The following is an 18,361-nucleotide window of genomic DNA, read 5'->3' as shown; positions in this document are numbered from 1 at the left end:
ATATCAATAGATTTAGGTTTAGGCTGAATGTTGCATACTGCCCAGCTGTTCAAGCATTCTCAAACACATCTAACCAATCATATTAAATGCTAAACGATCAAATTAAATCTAGAGTAGAGTACATTTTCCCAGCGTTGATCAAAAGCATGTCTATGAAGTCTCAAAATCAATGAAAAGTTTATTTATTGATTGGTCACGGAGGAGTTGGAATGATTTAAAGTTTTGCCATGCACCTCCTCAAACTCCAGGTAGAGGGTGTGCTTCAGAGTTCCATCTAACACCGTCATGGATGAAAAAGGGCAAATCGATAGCATCTCCCACAGCAACAGTAGGAGCAGTGAGATAATGTGGAGGCTGGCTTCTGGCTCAGAATTGTTTTTGTTTGCAGATGATGTGTCCTTATTTGGCTAAAAACAATGTTTTCAGTGGGGAAAAAAATCTCTGAAATTACTATTATAATGCCATAAACTGCAGGAGGTCATGATGCATTTTTAAAGGGTTAGAAACAAAAAAGAAATCCCCTACAATTAACTGTTAGAGCTGCTGCTGCTGCATTAGGAATGTTTTAACCATGGTGCAACAACATAAGACTAAGAATAGTTCCAGTGCAAACAAGCACAACCAGACAGGACCTTGACTTTATTTCTTAGCATTTAACTCTGAGGACTCCAAAGACACAGCAGTCTTAGAAAGCCAAGGATATTAATTGAAAGCCCTGTAGCTCAGGCACATAACATCAATTACGTGTGGAATTCGGGGCATTCGACCAAGTGTTTTCCTGCAGAAGACGATAACAGAACTTGTCCTTTTCTGTTCAAATATTGAAGCATTCTTTCCATGCTTCCCTCTGCTGATGACCTGCAGGTTTGGGAGTGCGGTGGGAAAACTCAACACATACAACATTTACCCACAGTGTTATCAGGTTTTAGAAACTTTAACTTGTAGAGGTTGCTTTGGATAAACATCCTGCATCAAATGAGTCTCCTTTTTGCAGGTGCATGGACAATAATATATATTTAACAATGAAACTGGTTGTGTTGCAGGACGGTTTCCTCATTGTTCCATTAAGGAACAATGGATGCATTACAGCTGTGGCTCTGCTTGTAAGGGACTCACTGTATACACTTTTCCTCCAGGGGCCTTAAAGAGAGGATTCCAGGAACCTCATCATGTTCAAGGCTGTGCTGAAGAAGAATAGAGATGGAGGCAAAGGGAACAAGAAGGAATCAGGTATGTGTATATCTGTTTGTTTCATGTTATTTATTCCTGATTAAACTCTGAGGTTTTTATCTGGACACCCAATAAAAAGCTACAAGAAAACTAATGCATACACTGGACAAACTAATGCAATAACATAGAGTAGCTAAAGAAACCAAATCAAATAAATTTTCATTTTAGGATTTATATTCATAAATATATTAAGTCTTACATAAAAAGCATCCTATGGTGTTGTACAGAAAGATCATTGTGTGTTTCCTTTTGTCTCCAAGCCTGAAAAAAAGTTTGAAAACCTCCATACATGGTCACAATCTCATATGCATTATTTGAGCCTGTGCAAAACAATGCCAATCAAGGCATCACAGTCTTTTGAAGCTATGCCTCCAGTTCTTAACTGGAGGCAACTGCTGTTGATTGGCCTTTTAAACTGCACATATATTTAAAATAAAACTCAAAATAAAATGCCCTAGATATACTAGGAGTTTAGTCAGTCTAAAAAGAAATGCAGAAAAGAAAATGAACTGCTCACATACAACAAGTCATCAGTTGCAAACTCCTGCAGCTATTGCTAAACGCTTCACACTCAGAGACTAGTATACCTCCCATTGTTTAGCTATAATTTTAACTTGAGGTACACCCTTATTATGTCATAACAGATGTTTTTCTTTGAAATTCGTATGCTAGCCTTTCACTGTGACTAACTATGCATCATCCTTAGCTGTACATTGAAGAATAGTCTGTTGTGCACGTAATTTGCCTCTTCCAATGATCCATCTTGGCAGGCCATGGTGACACTGTGTGTTTATATTCCATCTACCAGCCCCGACCTGCTCCATCACTTCGGTGGTGGTTTCTACAGACTGATTCAGCAGTTCTGATGTAGATACATAGCTCTGCTGCCTTCGTTGCTTTTGTTTAACTCAGTCAGTATTAAAATTACAGGGGAAAGAGTTGCTTGTGCACGCCGTCACACCACCTCCACTGCTTTCTAGCATACAACAGCAAAAGAACCAACTAAAACAGCGTGCATGCAAAGCTTTTCATGAGGCTGTTGAAACCTGTCTTGCACATACACAGCTCCCCTGTTATCCAGGACACACTAACACACATCTACACTTGAATACAAGGGAATTTGAGCATGTGAAATCTGGGAGGGTCGAATGTTTCATGGCGGGATACTACTCTTTTTATTCCCAGTGTCACTTTTCTCAGTTGGCCCCCATCTATCAAGCCCAAGCAGCTCCTTGTCTTTTTCACATGCCAAGACAATAAAATCTGGTCACTCCTTTCTGTTGTTCAGGTCACCTCAGACAGATGAGAGGTCACAGAGTTTCAGCTCCGAGCAGTGGCCACTGTGCCCTATTGTTGTTCCTCCATTTAGCAGGCAGCTCTCTTCTTTTCAACTCAATTTTTAAAGTTAAACTCTGTAATTTTACTTTTTTTTTTTTTTTTACCTGTGATCCTCTAATGGTTTCACCATTTTCCCATTAAAAATACAGTATATATACTGTATATATTAAGACAAAAGGTGTGAAAAGAAGTAGTAGTGGCCTATTTCTGATCACCAGTATAGTAATGGTTTGACCTCCTGGGGCCAATTTTAGCTGACACTGATTTCTCTTTAAGAATTGCAATAAACAAATTACTTCATTTTCTACTTTCTGTGTGTACATTTTGAGTAGCCTTAACAATTAAAAAGATTATTTAAAAAAAGAACAATTGTTTCTTTTAAAGAGCACAGTCTTATAGAGCTGTCTCTTTGAAACACTGAAAATATAGTGAAATCCATCAGGTTATGGGTGAGATGTATCGGTACAAATTAAAACCAACAAAAAAGTATAGCTGCTGTCCCTAGCTGAGCACATACCTCCCCCACTCAGCTCCACCAGACAAGTGGCAGCAGAAATTGGCGAACACCTGGTGGAACTACGCATCTTCTAATGTTGCCATACAAACTACTTCTCAGTCCAAAGTGCCTAAGAACAATTGTAAACGGTATCAGGGAGAAACTTTGTTGAGATGATATCCTGAAGGTCCAGTATCAGAAAGAGTAAGAACTTCTCAAAGGCTGTTTTCCAGCTACATGTAATCATTTTATAACACAATCAAGTGACTATGTTACCTTCAATTGTTTTATATATATATATATATATATATATATATATATATATATATATATATATATATATAATTGTGCTATAAAATGGCACTATGTGCATGAAAAATATGATACCCCCTCTAAAAGATTATTACATGATAGAACAAATATAATTTTCACCCCATCAGTAAAAATGGTTTTCATTAGTCAAAATGAAACTGGCTTTTTTTTAACTAGGGCAAAACGTTGGGCAAATCTAAGCAGTATATTTCACAGTGGAAATAAATGGGAGGAAAGACTTTGATAATGCTATAATTGCAAGATACCTCAGCAGATGTTGCTTATGACTTTGTGGCTATGGACCGAAAGCAACTTAAATATGGTCAAGGAAACTTGGTCCTCATGCCAGATACCACTACAGTCATTAGCTCTCCTTTGGGATCTCCCCATTGCCAAGACCACAAAAACACAAACTTTGCTAATTCAGTCTCTCCATCTTGTGCTCCTCCTAGATCTTTCTTCCCCTTTTGCTTCTGGAAATTTTCATCCTGCAAGGACTCTATGTTCAGATTCACTTCTTTTTTTAGTTTATGGTATCTGCTCTTTTGCGGTGGTGTTTTACAATCTAAAATCAGGTTTTTCTGTAACTCTAGTTGCAAGCAGAGTTATGGTTTGTTACATTACTGAATTAAAAAATTATTTTTATGCAGAAATTTCAGAACTTCAAACATTAGCAACCATGCTTTTTTCTTCGTACTTTTCAGTAGCAAAAGATCAAGGAGCAATATATAGAAATCTGCCATTTCCTCTGGTTTGGTTCTGACATCACACAGACCAGCATGGAACCATAGCATATAGACTCAAGCATCTTGAGTATTATAGTTAAAATATTCCCTGTAACTTTTGTTGTCTTTTTGATTTTTGTTGACTTCTAACTACAGCTGGGCAATATACTGCAAATATTTTTTCGTCACAATGTCGGTATTTGCAATATTCATATATAAAAAGGACAGTTTGAAGTTCATTAATTGCTGACTAATGCATTCTAAGTCTTATGAACTTTCATTTTGATTCAAATTTAATATTTAGCCATTTGGGCAGAGTCTCAAGGTTTAAGAATCACGGATAATAAATGAGTAAAGAAGAAAATAGTCACCGCAGCCAATAATGTCGTCACAATATTTACAAATATTATTGCAGTTTCATTATTTTCTCATATAAAGCAGGCCTACTTTAGATTTTTAAGTAGCTGTGCTACTTGCTCAGTTGAATCTGTTGTCAGCTCTTTTACATGCCTGCTGCTCATTCCTTTTCAACTCTAGGAAGTCCATAGATGTTAGCTTCTGCAGTAGTGCTGACACAGTTTCCGTTATGCATATTAATGCATGTTAAGGTGTATTTGGTCTTTAAACTATTGAAATGGGCATTCATTATATTTCTTAGAGGGGATTTCACCTATTTGCAGATTTTAGCTATTCATAGGCGGCTGTGGTCTGTGACCCCATCAAACACGGGGGGTCCACTGTAGCTATAGCTTTTCTATTTTGGTCAGTGTTAGTTATATTCAGTTGTTGAACTAAATAAATTTTATACAAATGAGTTTCTATGTTTCCTTAGAAAGAAAATTGGGACCACCTATTTGCACTTCAGAAAGACCAGTTGATTTATTGGTCACTAAAAGTACAATAAAAACAAAAAAACAAAACACAAAAGTAGAGGCTTTCAGAGATGCTTACTAGTTTATAGGCGGAATATGCTCTAAATAATGAACAACATAAAAGGCATTTTCATGTCTAAACACAGACCAAATCTTATAACGCATCCTTATGTTTCAACCCTCGACAATTATTTTTTTATGGATGTATTTTCCCATCAACGTTTAATAGTTCCTTCAACAAACAGACCCATGGGACCTGCTTCTTCCCTTTTTAAAGAAATCCTTCGCTCTTAAAAGCTTGGCTTTCTGGTGTTAAGTGTCTGGCATTAAACCATTGCTGTTGCTATGGGAGTATCTTTAATAGGCCCCTCAGGTGACCAAGAGTAATGCCATTTTTGACCCAGCATTGATTGCTTAGTGTTACTTTGTGAGGCAGGTTATGCCTCTGGAGGTTAAACTCAACACTAGACTTTTCACTCAATGAGGGCGGCAGCCTGAAGCAGCTGCCAGACATTTGTTCTGTCAGACGCAGTGTTAATCACAGCGACATGCTCTGTCGTGGTCTCACTGAGGCTGATAACAGTTCCGGCTGTTTGTTCCTCTGCATCCCAACATACAACCCGCACGCACGCACACCCCCACCCCCACGCACACACACACACACACACACAAATGTTGCGTTCTCAAACTTCACCCATACGGTGGGTGGTTGTCACAGGTTGTTTAACACTTTAGAAACAGGAGCTGCACACACACCTGCTACAACAGGGTAAACATTTCTCAAGTAGACCCAAAGGCAATCTTTTTAAGGGATTACTGTTTCATTATTGAGAATGAGTGAAGGCAGATGCTTGGATACAGAATCTATACGAGCAGTTTTCATTGCATTCATCGTGTTGATTTCTGATAACATCTGTGTGCTCCAAAGCTCACCTTATGGCTTAGCTGAGACACAATCTTTCTAATGAGAAACAACAGATGATAAGCCAAACTGCAAAAAGAGAGCATATACCATATATATATATAAATATATATATAATGCCTTGCGTATTTGGTGATTTGCACAGTTTTCCAGACTCAAATGTCATTTCTACCCAACAAGTAAATCTTAATTAAAGCCAGCATCGTTTCAGAGAGATTATGTGAAAAAATGAAGGGAATGTTCATGATTTAGAGGATCTGTGTACAAAGTAAAAGCATGAGGGAGAGACCCCTAAGCACTCTGTTGCCTCAGCTGTGGTGGGGAATGGTACATGCTGTCTCTGCAGTTTCCATGGGCTCTTTGGTTGTTTTGACACAAAACAGTGATTTGTTGCTAAAGGTCAGGCCAAAGCAAATTGGTTGCAACGTTGTATTTGTGTTTTTTCCAGTGGTTGTTCACGTTTCTAATGCCAAAGGTGTTGCTAAAGCTGATAATTCTGAGGTTGTGGTTTGTGGGTCTGAATTTATTGAACCTCTTTGAAAGTAAAATATTTTATGCTGATCCCTGTTTTGCATTATTTTTCTTGCTGTTAGGCTCAGTAGAACAGCTGACATTGCAGACATTCCTACACTGTCGTCTGCTTTCTTTCTTCATCTGCAACCAGGAGAGGAGTTTTCTTTCCCTTTTGTGGGAAGAATTTCCCACAAAAGGACAGGTATTTTTGCAGGTATTTTTTGTTTTGAGCAGTTACTTTTCAAAACAAAAAACGTTTCTGACAAATCTTGTCTGCTGTTACTATTATGGGTGAAGGGTTTCCTTTCCTCAACCAAAAACAGATTGGAAGCATTTTACCTGGGCTAACTGGGCTGTTGCTCAGTTGTCCACGTTTCTCTATTCAGATGCATTTTATTTTGAAATCATATTTGCAGACTCTTGAGGGGCACAGATTTCAGGACTGAACTTTTCACAGTCAGTGATGATTCAGGAACTCTTGTCATTTGTTGCACTTGTTTTATCAAGTGCAGCGTCTCTGCAAGGAAATTTTTGAGGCTCCATGCCACACTGCATTGATGCAGTAATTAATGCAAAAGTACCTCAAGGTACTGAGTACACATACAGTACAACACATTCAGCAGACTGACAATTAAAAAAAATTTTTTACATTTTTTTATTGCATTTATGTGGCAATCCACATTTATGGGTTTTCATTACCTGTAAGCAATGATCCTCTAAAAACAAGTTTCAAGAAAGGAACTGATTACGTGCTAAAATATTTAACACAGGCCATACAATGCTTGATTGCTTGTTGAAACCTTTTAATTCATAGGATTTGCATTGAAACTCATTTTACTCATGATTCATTTCAGTCTGAAGGTCAATGAGCTGTGGTGCCACCTTCTGTTTGTTTACTCTGTATGGCATTAAGCAGTACTTAATAATTTAACTTAGAAAAGGAAGTTGTGTGAAGTAGTCTGACTTTTCTCATGGGATGTCATATTGCCACAACAGTTGAGATTAACATGCCAAATATACAGTTGTTTCATAAGACATTTTTATCATAGAGGAAAGAGAGCGAATATCAACTTCCTTCTGCGTAAGGCATTTATCAACATTTATTTCATTCTCCTGATTTTTTGTTGCAGTTTTTTAATATACTAAATAATTTAATCAGTAGTTATGAATTGGGAAATCACACCCACTCTTATTACTGTTTGTCAAATTAAAAGCTATATGAAACTAAGAACCCTGGAAGCTCTTTAATGCCACAACTGTAGTTTGTTTTGTAACAGAGAAGCAAAGTTTGGACAGGCATTTCACTTTCTGATATATGAAGAACACCATCTATCATTCTCTGAACAGCAAATTAAAGGCCAAATTATCCCCTCAGTTTGTCTGTCTCTGTTACAGATAGCAGGAGTTCAGACTTGCATCACACTGAAAATGATATGTTCATGTTACAAAGTCCTCTTGAGTCAGATGTCTGCTTAAAAAATGTTATGGAAAAGCACCAGGGGGCTTAGCTTGCACATTGTACACCTGGCTGTCCTTTTATTAATGGGAACTGATGCATGTGTGGAAAGGACACAAGTCTCACCACTAACCTTTTGATACAGGTTACCACATTTTTTGGATCTTCTAGCTATAAATCTTCTTACATTCATTTATCCTCAAAATCATAAAATGGATGAAAAAGTTGCTCTTCTCAATAAAACTATGTGCAGATGGCAAATTGCATATTCTTTGGAGCTTGAATAAAAATATACTATTTTCTAATATATACGGACAGAATAAGTATTGAGAAATTTTATAGCACATTATTTTAACAAAATATTAAATAATGAGCAATTAATTTTATTTAGGTGTGTTGGAGAAGCGATGCATCTAAATGTTACGGTATAGTAGCTCTCGAGGACTGGATTCAGGCACCCCTTAGGATATAATTCAAGCACCTATGTGGTTTTAGTGTTCTTTTATTGTTAACTTGTGTCTCTGTGTCCGAATAAGGTTTTTGTAAACTGTTTCTAAAACGTCAACAAATTACATTCTGATTAAATTTCTAGCCGATTCTCCTTTTCTAAATTGAATAAACACAAAATGGTTTTGTAACAGTTGCTCAGTGGGTTTTTGTGACTTGTTTGCTCTTCTATTTACCAGTCATGTTTATATAGATTTTCATGTCCAGACAGTTATGGCAGGACTTATAAAATTGGAGAGGAATGCACCTGATTTTACAAAGGAGACCATTCAGTATGCAGACCTACATGGTTATCAAAGCACTATGCAGCCAGCAGGCAACGATTAGCAGGGCGTAGCTCAAAACCACATCTTTCACTTGCACACATTCGTGTACGTACACACACACGCGCACACACCCCAACACGCCCACTCACCCGCAAACCTCAGGTGTATCCACATTAGACACGCCCAGTGTTTCCTACTGGAAAGCAAAATAAGGGCTCTTGGGGAAACCAGTGAACCTGGTTGGGCAGTCTGTTTCCTTTTTTAAGTCTAATGTGGCATATTTGGGGCCAGCCATTATATACTTTGCATGATTTGAGATGTCTGAGAATGAAGACTATGAAGCTAATAATTTTTCTCTTCTCTTTCCACTCCTATAACATGCATGTACACACCTCTCTGTAAAGACAGGCACGATTCAGTTTAAGCAATAAATTGCGGTTAAACCTCACCTTGCTCTCTTTTTTCATTGAAATTTTGCAATTATTAAACACAAAACTACAGTGTTTAGCAAAAGCATTCACATCCCTTGAGAATGGGTTCAGTGTAGGAGTGGTTGCTGCTTTGTTTTTATTTTGGGATTTTATGTGATAAAGTACATGACGCTGAAGGAAAATAAATTATTTTCTAAATTTATTTACAGTGCATTGTGCATTAATATTCACCCTCTCCCTGCAACGTTATCTTGATTGGTGTACAGTTGTGCAACACTACTCACATTTTCAGATGATGGATTGGACAGAGCTTTGCTTGGGATATTGTTTCATAACATAATCCTGCTTTTCCACAACTTTCTCCCTGACCTTCCTGCTCTGCTCCTTGCTCTTTATGATGCCTTTTGCTCACCAAATTGTCTCTAACAAATCTCTGAGACCTTTATGCAACAACAAAATTTTTACTGAGATTTACTAAAACACAAGTGAAATGTAATCTGACTTTTGAAGGCATTTGGTGCACAATTTTGTTTAGGGGTATCAAAAAATAGGAGGCTGAAGTTAAATTGTAAAATATTTTGAAAATGACGTGTAGTTTTCCTTCTACTGAACAATTTTACTTTAAGGAGACAGTAAAATACATTGAAGTTTGTGGTTATAAAATGAAAATATATAGAAATTTCTAGAAGAAAACCCCATATGCCCATAGTGTATTGTAACTGTCACTGTTTTTAATTACCCCGACTCCCTACCTGTGACATTGGAAGGTTGGCACAGCAATGAATAACAAGCCAAGCACACACATGAGGACTTGATAAAAGCAGCGAGTGATCTCATTTGTTACATGACAACAATAAATGCCTGTCACCCCTCACAACCCGCCTCAGACTTCAAAGCAGAGGAAAAACATTTTATCACTTAACATGCCAGGGTGTTTCAGATGATCTTCTGAAAGGTGATGGTGGTTGTGACAGCAGTTCATTGGCTGGGGAAGTCAGTAGGCCACAGGTTTTTCTAATTACAGCATGACCTTCCTGGGCAGGCACATTCCTTCTGTCTGTTTTTTTTCTTCCCTAATAAGCTTTCATACCTTCCGCAGGCCCTGTCGGAAGAGATGGTCATCCACCTCATAGCTATTCATGCTTTAGTTTCCAATATTTTTCCGATAACTTGAAACAGTTTTGTCTTGGTTGTCTGTTATCATTGCTATGCTGACACTTTTCGGTGCCATCACACTGTCAGGCTCGTTGACGAGGAGATGTGGTTGTCTGTTAAAACCACTTTTTGTCTTTCTTTCTCTGTCCAGCTTAGTTTGCTCACAAGGTCTCTCAGAGCAGATTTTGGCAGCCACATATAGTATCTTTGATGCAGTGAGACTTTCTACAGGTTGAACTAGTGACCCCAGCGCTTTTGTGCCCTCCTTCAAAAGAACTGGTACTAGTGCTGATTGCCAACAGGAGCAGTTTGGATGCGGGACTCCGTTTTTCTCATTTTTTATTTTTTGTGCCCCATTTTGAGACAGATATTTAGTTAACAGAAACATAATTTTAGAACATTATTAAACACACAAAATTACCTGTGATCAATCACTGTTTTCTGAAAGTTCAGTTCCACTAGCACACTCATAATTACTTCTAGACCTGTATAAATAAGAAATTGGTTAAATGGAACCCGTCTGACAAGATGAAGTAGCCTAAATGATCTCAAAATCTTTTAGACCCCAGTGGTTATGGTTGCCTGATGATAAAATGTGTTTGATCTGAAGCAGTGGGACCATAAAAAGAGAAAATGAAAGAAACCAGCCAGATTGCAAATGCTTTTTCGGTATTGTAGAACAGTGGTAGTGGGTGAAAAGAATTGTTCATTGGTCAGTGCTACCCATCATTTAAGGCACAAATAATTATTTAGTTTTGCAAAACTCCACCATTATCTGAAATTCTCATAATTACTCAAAATTATGAGTAAAAAGCTGCAAGATTTTTCCTGGTTCGTGTTTGTTTTTGGGATTACTCTTTAGAAGTCTCTGTAGATAACCTTTGTACTACATTGTTGTCCATTTAGTATTACTGAACAGGCTGGTTTCTAAAGGTTACTGGTGTTCTCATGACCTCACCTAGCCTCAGAGGCAACTCTGCCTAATGGTCTGTGCTAATGGCAATCCAAATCTATCATTAAGCCAAATCTCCATGGTAACACAGGACCGAAAACCACATTTCACTTTTGCCTTGCGTTCTGTCCCATGTGGCTTTAAGTTCCTTCATTTATAACTTTGCAGATCCTCAGTTTCTGACGTTTTTCAAAGAAACATCCAGATGGAGAGGAATCTCATGTATGATCCATTATTGACCTAAAGCTGTTCACTGCATTAATATGATTGATCGAAGAGGGTCCATGGATCCCTTTGTCCTAAAGACTTAACAGCTGTGTCTTTGACTTTGACATTGTCATTAACCCAATTAAAAACCCATGAGGGATTTTTTATAGTTGTGCTATAAAGAAAATGTGAATATTCCTTTTTTCTCCTTTTTGTTGGTCAATGATTCAACAACAAACACTTATAAAAATAACTGTAGAAGAGATCTTAAAAAAAGGTGGACCGTTTTTCTTATTGCACCACTATCACTCTACTCTATAAATCACTATTTGTAGAGATTTACTGTTGCATAATTTTGTGTTTTGCATTTATTTGAAGCTTCTGAATGGCAAAATGGTCATAATGACTCCCTGATTAAGCAATTTATCTGCGTTATAAAAAGTAATTCACTGTTGGTCTGAATAGATATTAGTTTGATCTACCAAAGTATACTTGGATTACTAAATGGGGTGTCCTACTATTCATGTGTGTTATTTCTCCTGGAAATTTCACAAGAAAAATCTGAATGCAATTAGTAATCTTGATACCAGGCTGGAGTCCAAAGCAGCGTACATAAGTCAGCTTCATATAATGAGAACTTTGATAAACATTCAGGTTGTAACAGCGCAATTCCATAAACGTGCACTGATGAAGTTATATTTTACAAGATATGGTGCATAGCTGCTACAACTGAGCCTCTGAATACATACACATCCGAATACTAGCAGTGCACCGATTTCAGTTTTTTGGCTGATTACCAATCTTTAAAAAGTCTGACCTGCCGATTTTGATTTCGGCTGATGCCAATTTATTTTTGTCTGAAATGTTGCTACATATAGCAAGAAAGTCACAGAGTTGGAAACAGTGGGGTGACTATTGTTAACTGCAAATGTGCAGACATGATCTGGTTTGTCACGCAAACCTCTGATGGAAGAGCAGGGGGCAGTGGCTGATTTTAGACCTTTGATGAGGTAGATAAGATCAAAGAAAAATATCAGCTTCACTTGGAACGTATTGGCCAATTACCGATCTTCCAAATTGAATATCCTGAACTGGAATTATACTCTGGTGCAAGAACGTACATGATGGCCACTGCTAATTGGAAACAATGGAAACAGTCTTGGCACTACCATAGAACAGTCCACAGTCTAGCCTATCTTCTCTCTTTGATTAGCTGTGTCTCCTTGACACAGCTAATCAAGGAAAATGAGTACTGCTTTGGGATTGGCTACTTGGCAACATCCAGCCAATACTGTATCAAGTTGCATTGTGCCTGTGTATTTGAACTTCCCAAGCTGTATTTTCATTTCAATCTGTTAGATATGCTTTAATAAAAAAGCTGAGTAGACAAATTTTCTCAAATAATTTTGAGTTGCCTTTCACAGCGAAATAAGCAAGTAAGTGAATTCATGAATGTGCAATGTAAATGTAGTCAAACTTCCTGAGTCAATGCTTTGTGAAAGGAGCATCACAGTAAGGGGAGCAAAATGTAAATGCACCAAACTTGAATTTGACCAAACTTTTCATTTTGGGTTAAAAGAGAAGTGCTGAGTTCAGTCTATCTTTGGGATAAAAACTGGGCCTTTATATGAGTGACAAATGTATCCAGCCACAATGTAGAAATATTTGTGTTGATAGTTATAGCACATTCAGTCCTCTCAATAGGCTGTTATGAGAAAGACCAAGCAGGTCATGGTCATTTTTAATAATATCCTCATGGTCAGAATGATGTAATTAAAATCTGTTTCACTTGACATTTTTTCCTATCAAGTGGCATGCAGAAATTCTCATCTGTCAGTCTCTTTTATTAGCCTTCATATATCTTCTCTGTCAGAAACCGTCAGATAAAACATGGCTAAGTCAGTCTCAGACACGTAGGTTTTTTTCCCATATGTGCCTAAATTGCCAATTTATGAAGAGGAATGGAAAATGTCATGCTGCCTGGCCAGTGCTGCCCCTCACTTCCTCCCCCTCTTCTACTTCTTATCCCCTAGAAACACACGTACCCGTCCCTGCCAGTCTATTCCCTTGGGGCCATCGAGGAAAGCATTCCACAGCTCAGGCTACTGCAGAGGACAAAAATTGAGCACAATCTAAGTCTTTTTAGATTCAAAATGCTGTGAAGTCTTTTCAATTTTGTGGGGGAAAAAATCAGGTGTGAGAACACATTTAAGCTGGTTGTTTCACAAAGATGGAGGAGCTCCTGGATTTTGAGGAGCTAAAAGGACATTGTCAGGATGGTTTCCTTCCTTCATGGACCACCAGCTAAGATGAGTAATCCGCTAAGCACCCAGGGGTATATGTTGGAACAAAATGTTAAGGAAATTAATTTTTTACAGAAAAAAAAAATTCTAATGCCCAAAATTGCCATAAGAAGACTTCAAATTAAAACAAAAATGGAGGAAAAGATTGAGTTCTGCAAAAATTGAATATGTACCAAAAATACAGCCTGATGGAGGATAAAGTGCTCACTTATTAATATTGATTTGTAGGCTTTTTTTTCTTGGCTCACTTGTACCGTATTTTAACAAGTTTTATAACAGCTGTTGGGTGATTAGAATAGTATGTCACTACAAAACATGATAAAATAAAATTTCTCCAAAATGGTTTCTAACTGTTTTTTATTTTCAATTTATTGTAAAATCTGAAGATTTTGCATCACAATAACCTTGTAGTCCTTGTCCTTGATCATTATGGATGGATCAGTGTGGGATCTCCCCCACTCTTTTCTTTGTTTGCCTCTCTCTCCTCTCTGTGGGTCACTGTGGGTTAACCATGACAGCTTTTGTGAGACTGTCTCACTGGTCTCGGAAGTACACAGAGACTCCTCATTGGCACTCAGTCTAGCGAAAGAATTTTCCTCTTTGGTGAATTGTCCGTTAACCATCAGGCATTGTGCTTTGATTGAAAGAGTATGCATTAATTATAGTCTCCTTTGTCTCTTTAGGCCATAAGATGAACTAGTTGCAAGCCAATCAATTTCTCTTTGCTGTGTACAGTGAACATTAATGGATATAATAAGAAATGATAGCACAGTTCATACACTTAGGACTTTACTTGTCTTGTCATTTGTTTCAAAACAAAAGCGGTAGATGATTGTTCTGGAAAGCCAATTGGAGTGAATGGATTCCATATTTTTGAGCCTGCATCTTTCATGGGGCCTTTGCATTCCCTCAGAAGGAGTGACCAGCCACATTCCACAGCACAGCTTTACAGGAGACGCTAAGGACATTGTCCAGACTTTATTCATGAACTCTGCTGGTCAACACAACCTGAAATTGGGGCATTTGTGTTTTTTTTCTTTTGTTCTTTTATTTGTCAAATTAGATTGTGATTTCGCACTTGGCTTAAGTACTGCAGTGTGGTTGGAGCACTTAAGACAAAATGTGTAAATAAACATGTCATTCTCTGTGTCTTATTGTATTGGTTACACGTGGTTTAATAACTTAAATTACTACTTAATTTTTAAGAGGGACAAAACGCTTTTCAAAATCTTTTACAAATGACGATCTGAAAAGTGTGGAGTGCATGTGTATGATGTGATATTATAGCATGAAATCCATTACAGCCAATTACCTTTAAAAGTCTCCTCATTAGTACAGTTCACCTTACTGTAATTAAGTCTCAGTATGAATCCAGATGTTTTATGAAGGCTTCAGTGGATTGTTAGAGGACATTTGTGAACAAACAAACTGCATCATGAAGACCAAGGAGAACTGCAGACAAGATAGAAATGAAGTTGTGGTGAAGTTATGGGCAGAGTGAGGTTGTAAAATAATATCCCAAGAGCACCATTCAATATGTCACACATAAATGAAAATAGTATGGCACACTGCAAACCTATTAAGACATGGCCACCTTCCAAAATTAACTGGCTGACTCATGGAAGAAGAGAATCAGTCGGATCGGGAAGCAGCCCATAGTAAGTATAGGGGAGCTGTCCAGACCAACTGGTCAGGTGGGATAATCTGTGCAAAGGACAATGTTTGAACATATTTGGACAAAATATGCTTTTTATGGAGGAGTAGCTAAAAGAAGCCATGTTGAAAGAAGTCTAGATCAGTGTTTGCTACAAGCCTTATAGGGGACACAACTATCAGATGAGAGATTCACTTAACTTGTTGCCTTGTTTGGCAAACGTTTTACACAGCAAATCATCCTGGACACACCATCTGTGTGGTAAAACATCAAATGGCTCAATTACCTCCTCTGTGCAGTCAAGTTCTCAAGAGTCCTGTTAATGTCTTGATTGTTTGACCCAGGTGTGTTGAAACAGAGAAACATCTAAAACCTGCAGGACACCAACCCTCGATTCCTGGATTTGACGATTCCTGGTCTAGACAAAGGTCCAATGATGAATCTGTACAAACTCAAAAAATTGATGTTCAGATATCATCCAATGAGACTGAGTTCAAGTTATTTTGCAACAAAGGAATGTTTCAATATTTAGATTTGCAAAGCTGCTAGTAACATAACACAAAAGATTTGAAGTTTTAATTGCAGCAAAATGTTTCTGTTTCACCAAACACAACACACTTTCCAGATGACTATTTGTGAAACAGTGTTTAAACTATTTAACATTTACCTTCCACTTCATAACTATGCCCAGTGTTTTGTTTGTCTATCCTATAAAATATCAACAAACTATAAAGTTTTTAATGGTAACTTGACAAAATGTAAAAAGGTGGAAGGGTTTTTATTATCTTTTTCAAGACACTGCAAGTGATTGATTTCTCCTTTAATGGCAAACTGTTGTAAATCAATGTCTTGAAATAATATTGAGCCGTTTTATAGGGTGGGTATGTCCTTGTGGGCTCTGGACCTTTCCTTTTGATGAGGAGGAACGAGCATGTAAGGGACTGTAATCATTTTTACATCATCCCAGGCCAGTGCCATATAATTAGAAAGAGCCGATTTCCTCGACCACAGAAGGGCCTGAAATTGCAGGCCTTGTTCCATCCAGGACTTTGGAAAGTAACAGAAATAGCCCTGGCGAGTTTCTGCCCTTGTGTCCATCTGTGTATTATAGCATCGGTCAGATGGCAGTTCGGTCGCCGTAGCACTCTGCTGCACATCTACCAGCACTTCGATGAAGAGCTTTTATGTGGCGCCTCTTGTTTTCAGAACCAACTATCAAAATTGCATCTCAATCCCTTGAGCATGCAGCATGACGGAAACCTTTATTGCCGCAATCTGATGTGGCCTCAGCAAGTTAAGAACCCTCTGTAAGAGGCTGATGTATAAATGTGTAGGTTTTTAGTTAAAATATACCCTCTCTAACTAAGCCTTTTATCACAATATCCTCAGAGTAATGGTTCCATTTTGTTATTGATGGCTAACCTTGCCCAAAGTATTGATGTAAACAACTTAAAAAGACAGACATGCAGCGGTTTAGGATTTATTTCTGTTTATTATTATGATCTCTGAAGAGACCTTTAAAAAAAAAAAAAAAAAGTTCAAAATGGTGAAGAGGCAAAATGACCAGGATGCCTTACTGTGAGAAGATTTGAAATAAGTATTTTGAATCGTGTTAGTTTTAAAAGAGAAATCAATTTTAATTTTTCAAAATTCTTTGATTGGTCTATCTAAAATGAATCTAAAATCTAAATTGTGAAATGAAATGTTAGTAAATGGAACTAGAAGCTGAAGCAATGTATTCAGGGGAGGTTTGTCATAAGTCATAATTTGTTTTTATCTATAAATTTGTAGTTGTTGTCTATCCAGAGATGCTTTTATCAATATTTAACCCAACCAAAACGTTATAGACTATATAGAATACTATAAACTAAATAGAGTGAGTGTCTATACAAAAGTCGTGCTCTTTGTCTGAGCTGAATGTTCTAGTTAGATCAAGGTGACTGCAGGTCGTGCCCTTTTGCAGGCTCAGACTCATTTACAGTTTTTCTTTTTTTTTGTGCCATGTCTGGAGGCATGCAGAGGCGTCATTGGACCTCTCCGTTTCCTGCTGCTGGCATTCTTCTTTGTTTCAAAGCTTCTAAAACACAGGACAACTTTGTGTCCATTCTGGCTTGGCAGAGGAGTGCAGAAAACGGATCTGTTTCTGATTAGGCCGGCAGCCTCATGGTACCCGACTGTTTTCTCCTGAGCAGATCCAGAGGGTGATAATAGGAGCATGCCTCCTTCCCATTAGAGCCTTTAGTGATTAGGCTGCATAAATAAGCCAAAGCTCAAAGAATGGAACCAAAGTGTCATTAATGTGGCTCACCACATCTCCATTTAATATTTAGCCAGGTCTACTGATGCATGGTCTGTTTTATTAGTCAGGTAATAGATGTAGTTTTGAGGTTTATAATTTATCCATTTTATTTGTGGCAATGATGAGTGAGCAGCTTTGATTCTGGAGAATAGATTAATGTGCTGTGAGCTAGCGTCATGACTCTCACAATGTTATTGGTGAAGCTCAACCATTTTCCATACTGTGAGCAGGTAAAGTCATTTATGCCTCTTTTGGCACTCGTACATAGTTTCAGAGAATGTTTTTGTGATTTGTAACAAAATACAGTATTCTAGCAGATGTTGCAAAGTGTTCAACATCTGTAAACTTGGGCTTGATAGCTGGAGAGAGAAGTCAAATCATACTAGTTTACGGCGCCTTGCCAAAGAATTTCTTCTCCTTTGATTTTTTTTAAATTTAAAATATGTGATCATGTTACAACCACACACTTCAGTGGTATTCCTCTGGAGTAGTTTTAGACCAATACAAATTGGTGCATAATTTGCAAGTGGATGAAAAATGCTTGTTTGCTGAATGTTTTTACAAACACAAAACTGGAAAATAATCATCTTTCGATGTGTTTGAAGCTGCAAGTCATTTAGGATATGTCTCTACTGGTTTTGTACACTGCAGAGATGAAAACTGTGACCCATTCATCATTTTGATGTAACTCTAGCTCAGTCTGATGCACAGGTCTAGACACAA

General features: G+C 37.7%; 1 protein-coding gene across 2 annotated transcripts in view; it reads left to right on the top strand.

Annotated features, from left to right (window-relative positions):
- Nucleotides 1-18,361, top strand: part of tanc1b (tetratricopeptide repeat, ankyrin repeat and coiled-coil containing 1b) — a 101,051-nt gene that overhangs the window by 10,108 nt on the left and 72,582 nt on the right. For both annotated transcript variants that reach the window (XM_032567965.1, XM_032567964.1), the window contains exon 2: nt 1,137-1,230. In XM_032567965.1, coding sequence (XP_032423856.1) covers nt 1,170-1,230 — 61 coding nt within the window. In that variant the 5' untranslated portion in view covers nt 1,137-1,169. The remainder of the gene's footprint in view (nt 1-1,136; nt 1,231-18,361) is intronic.

Source organism: Xiphophorus hellerii, chromosome 7 (genome assembly GCF_003331165.1).
Source record: "Xiphophorus hellerii strain 12219 chromosome 7, Xiphophorus_hellerii-4.1, whole genome shotgun sequence".
NCBI lineage: Eukaryota > Metazoa > Chordata > Actinopteri > Cyprinodontiformes > Poeciliidae > Xiphophorus > Xiphophorus hellerii.
Note: the sequence above shows the minus strand (reverse complement) of the source record. Positions and strands in the feature narration are given on the sequence as shown.